The sequence below is a fragment of the Pyrgilauda ruficollis genome, unplaced genomic scaffold (assembly GCF_017590135.1).
Source record: "Pyrgilauda ruficollis isolate IOZ18807 unplaced genomic scaffold, ASM1759013v1 scaffold1334, whole genome shotgun sequence".
Classification (NCBI taxonomy): domain Eukaryota; kingdom Metazoa; phylum Chordata; class Aves; order Passeriformes; family Passeridae; genus Pyrgilauda; species Pyrgilauda ruficollis.
Window position 1 is genome coordinate 1 of NW_024511811.1, and position 5,135 is coordinate 5,135.

Below are 5,135 nucleotides of genomic sequence, written 5' to 3' on the forward strand. Positions count from 1 at the left end.
GTTATGGGGTTTATGTGCTGTTTCCTTTTTCTCAAACCACTCCATGGGACAGCTCTTGACAGGCCATTGTGGTCAGGGACTCAGGCTATGGAAGACAATCCTGCCAGGTGAGTCACCTGTGCCAGGGAGCAGTACACAGGAACCTTGTTCTTTCCATGCCAGTGCAGGGCACAAAGGCATGATCCTAAAAGTGACACTCTGCTTGTGCTGCTCACCTGGAAACACAGAAATCAGGGGCTGAAGAGACCTACAGGGTCACCCTGCTCAACCTACTGAGCCTACAGGGGATCAGATTGACCTCTGTGATATTTTTGGCACATTGGCCAAGGCTCCCGGGAAGAAGGTACCCAGAAAGTTGCTTCCTGTTGGACACTGAGCCTGCTGCAATGTGTTTTCCTCCCATACTGTAGGATGCCATAACAAAAGGGCAGCTTGTCCACATTTATTCCTTTGGGCAGCCCCTATCATGCTGCACACCTGACATCTACTTACAGCTCCCATTCTGGAAGAAAACCAGCATTGCTGCCCTCCTGGGAATATCTACTGCAGGGCTTCTCTACTCACAGGGCTTACTCACCATCCTTCTTTTCTTCCCTTAAGGCTCAGGACTGGCTTTTCCTTGAAGGCAGAAGAAGCCTGAGCACTAGAGAATAGCTCAGAGCCTCTCTGTCCACCATCCTTGGTACATGCCAGCTTTTGCCTAAGCCAGCTGTGTCTGCTTGTCTCAAAATCCACCAGTTTACTCAGCTGTGTGCTGTGTCCCTTTCCTGGATTTTGCAATCTGTTCAATTCTGTTATGTGAAATCATTCCCAAATCATTTGTCAACTTTAAAAAAAGAATGGGCTCTAAGTTTCCTTTTGATACGGGCCCTAGGGTTGCTTATGTCCTTTGACAGGAGGTCCAGAGGCAAGCAGATGTTTCACTCATGTCCTCTCAGCAGGGCACAGAAAGAGCAATGGACACGAAGCGATGCCTTCAGCTGCCTCAACCCCTTTACAGCCCAGTCTGTGTTTTGCTCCAGTCCCCAAGCTCCGCTTAAGTAGAAGAAAGTCCTTAGCAAGAGTATGCAAGTAGGATTTGGGTAGGACCCAGACCTGAGACTTTCCTTTGAAGAGGGATCTTTCACCCTGATTGACGCACAAGGCGCAGCACCTGTGGGACAAAGGATTTGCACAGGAATCCAGTGGACAGAAGAACTCGGGGAACAAACACTGCTGAGCAAACACTGAAGGAAGCCCACTGAGGAGTTATACAGGTCTAGACCAGCAGGCTGGGATAACTGACCTGCCCACTCACTTTCCTGCCCACAATTACTGCTGACTGCAGCAACACTTGCTGTTTGCAGACTTGTATTTTGAGTTTCTCAGTCTGCTTTGCTCACAGCACCTGCTGTGTGAAACGAGCCAGTACCAGCTCAAAGCCTAAGAGAGATGGAGCAGGTGTCTAAGGAAGTTCAGGGTTCCAGAGCACAGGGGAACATAAGAGACTGGAGAAGCTTTGGAAAAGCCATCAGGATTTTTAGGGGGCAGACCACATGATGGATAGAGGCTGTTGAGGCTGGGCTTGCTAAAATTACAGCAAACAAGAACAAAAAAAGAAAGAATGTTTTATTTCAAATGCTGGTGTACATCAATATAGCACCTAACAGAATCATCTAGAACAATACACATGCAAGGAGTTTTCCAGTCCTCAGTCATACACAATCCAGAACAAGATACAGAAAAGAGTGAATGTGCACATATATTTTTTCTGATGAGCAGAGTGTAAAAATTAAACTAGAATAAAGTACAATCCTTATAAAGCAAAACCCCTGTTTAAAGAGCTGCTGTGATCTGAGCAGGCCATTTTGTGGAACATGTGATTCTTTAGCATCACGTATTGATTACTTAATTGTGTCTCAGCCTTTGCCACCCAAGATCTCCTGCTCCCTTGATCTTCTGAACACATCTGAAGGTAGAAGCTAAACAACACCAGTATGGACAATCTCCCTGCTGAGCCAGATGGCTGCAATATGAGGATTAAGTGACTCCCATCCTTCCTGCTTTCATCATGACTAGTCACTGTTCAGAATATGTTTAGGAGCTTCTGGTTGGAGCACTCGTGACAACACATAGGGACCAAAATGGACATTGATCAATAAAAGAAGCCAAAGCCCCCACTCAGCAGCCTTTTTGCTTGGGGAAATTCCTTCATTCAACCAATTCCAAAGACCTTCACAGACCACAGAGGGGTGCTTTAAAGCCAGGAATAATATGAATGGAAGCAATTGTAATTTAAGGAATCAGATCTCAAATCCAACTTAACAGATATGCAGAAAAAGAAAGTTTCCATTTCCAATCCTGCACCTTGGCAGCTAACAAGGAGGATCAAGGGACACAGCACACCACTACAAATTCATGATTGTTGTTACCCAGCGCAAGAACCGGGACAGTTTGGTATAGACACCATATTTGCCTTTCCTTGCACATCCTTCGCCCCAGCTAACTATTCCAGTAACAAAATAAGTATCCTTATATCTGGTCACGTGGGGGCCACCACTGTCTCCTTGGCAAGCATCCTTTTGCTCTGTGTCATAACCAGCACAGAACATGTTCTCAGTTACTGCAAAGTAAGTGGATTCTTTGCAAGTGCTCCTATTAATATATGGGAGTTCAAGGACCTTCAGTTTCTTTGGGAGCTGTCCACCATCATATTCCCGCCCAAAGCCACTAACCCTCCCAGATTTTTGGTTCATCAGAACTTCATTAGCAAAGTCTGCTTTGGGGAGACATGCTGCGATGACGTACTCTGAAAACCTGATAGGTTCCTTCAGCTTTAATAAAGCAATGTCATTATCATAAGTCTCAACAATAAATTTGGAATGAACAAATATTTTGTCCACAGTGTGCATTGATTCAGACTGCTCTTTCTTCTCTCTGTCCACTTCACCTGCACAAGAGCATTAAAAGGGTCATTAATGTAGGGAAAGTATAAGAATTTCAGAACAACTCTGACAGAGGAAGAGAGCAGTATATTGATTCTGAGTACTTTGCCCAAGACCTTAGACCACACAAGGAAACTGAAAACAGGAATGGCAATATTTCTTAGCAGCACCTGGATTGGCTTTGGTCCTGAGATTGGGTGTGTGGAGATTTTTGTACCAGTTTACACAAAGGCATAAGCTGATTCAGCTAAACTAATGCAATTTTGTGTGGAAGCACTTACAGGAGCTTGAGCCTGGCTTAGAGAAGAGAACAAGTTGTGGACTACAACAGTGCCAAGATGAGGCTGTGTTGATCCTGTGTCCGGGCTCAAAAGGGAAGCAATGATAAATCTGAGTTTGTTTTTGGTACTCTATTGCAATGAGTCATAGCTTTCCTGAGGGTTCCTGCAAGAACATATCTGGATGCTTCTGAAGTGCCAGGAATCATGAGCTACCTGCAGAAGCACTGCTCTGCTGAACACGTTGACAACCAATACTCCTAGAATATTGGACTGTAACCACTGCCAGCTAGCTGGTAGAGAAGAAAGAGAGGCAGCTGTTGTCACAAAGAAGGATGGTCAGAATAATGAGAAATTATAAAAAGCAGCAAAAAGGTAACAAACCTTAATGCATCATGAGTACACCTCATGGGAGATTTAAGGCACAGAAGGTTAGGCACTACAGATACTCTCACCTCAGAGGAGTAAAACAAATAATCACTCACCAACAACAACTTTGATTTCTTTGGATTGGTTTATGCAATGAGCTGCAGTAAGTATGAAATTTTCATTCAGAATCGTTCCACCACAAAACTCTTCTCCTTCCTCGTTTAACAGAACAGCCTGTGAAGCAAAATAGGTAAGAAGGAAGAAGTGCAGTTTAAAATCGATGAGCTATATTGGGGTGACTAAATTCTCTGCACACTACAGAGATGCTTCTTACTGCAACAGGCATGTCTCCCTCCACGTCTCTCCTAGCACTGCATTCCTGCATGCAGAGGCTGCAGATTGACTTCTACTGCTACAGAGTCCTGATTGTCTATATGTGAAGTTAACATTTGGCTTCCACATTACCCCACTCCCAGTGCTGAGTAACATCCCTCAGGCACTGACTGAATGAACAGGCAGAGTGCAGAGTCTGGATCACTCCATCCCTTGGACTTACCACCCCAAACAATGTCCACATACAGGAATTCATTTTGGCTGGCCACCAAACTCAAGAGTAAAACTGATACATGAGGGTGTATTTCTGAACCTAAACACTGGCTTGTATCTGCTTTATCACCCTGCCCTCGGGTGTGCTGCCTGAGTGGATGGTCTCAGACAGAACCAAAATGTGTCCTGCAAAAGTGGCCTGGGAGTGATCCTGAAGTCCTCTCTGACAATAGGGTTGGCGGTTCCATCTAAAAGGGCACACAGCCTTTTGTTCTGACCCCGTGAAGCTGCAGTTTGCAGAACAGCACATCCAATGCCCAGGGTCACACAGCTCAGCTACGTCTTGCTGCCGCTGGCACGTGACATGGGTCATGCTCAGAAGGCTCCCAGCTGGAAGGAGCCACTGCTCCCCTTCCCTCAGAGACACCCTCTGCCACATGCAGGGCAAAGCCCCCTCCACTCACCTGCCATGGGCACTGGCCAGGAAGACACTCATCCCCACCAACTATCCTGGTATCGACATACGGAGTCTTGCTGCTGGTTCTGTTGTCAGGTGGAGGCGTTGGGCTTTCTGTGGTAATTGCAAAGTCCTCCTCTGTGCTCGTTTCGTTTGCAGCAGGGTCTTCTTGATCACTCATTCCATTGCTATGGTCAGTGGGTGAAAGAACAGACCTTTTTTTCCTTACCACAGCAATTTTGCCACAAGGGTACTTTACTGTAAAGAGAAGAATGCTAAAATTAAAGATGGAGGGAAACACCAACACAAGAAGAAACTCCTTGGAAATACCATCTCACAATACATAGTGCTGCTTCCTCATTCTCCAGACAATGCAAAAGACTTGGCACATGGAACCAAGGAAGAAAGATCATATGGTTTGAAAAATGAGTGCTCTTTCCTCATCATGAAGGGTCTCTTTCAGCTTCCATCTCACAATCATGTTTTGAAAGTATTTAAATTTTAATACACCATCTTCAATTTGTTTTTAACAAATTTAATGCATCATCTTCAATTATTTAC

General features: G+C 45.2%; 1 protein-coding gene across 1 annotated transcript; it reads right to left on the reverse strand.

Annotated features, from left to right (window-relative positions):
* Window positions 1-1,591: 1,591 nt before the first annotated feature.
* On the reverse strand, window positions 1,592-4,830 carry LOC121349145 (coagulation factor X-like). Its single transcript, XM_041459270.1, has 3 exons — window positions 4,582-4,830; window positions 3,688-3,805; window positions 1,592-2,929 (listed from the first exon to the last, which is right to left on the reverse strand). Exons 1-3 carry the CDS (start codon window positions 4,753-4,755, stop codon window positions 2,388-2,390), a joined length of 834 nt encoding a protein of 277 aa, XP_041315204.1. The 5' UTR covers window positions 4,756-4,830; the 3' UTR covers window positions 1,592-2,387.
* Between the last annotated feature and the right edge of the window lie 305 nt (window positions 4,831-5,135).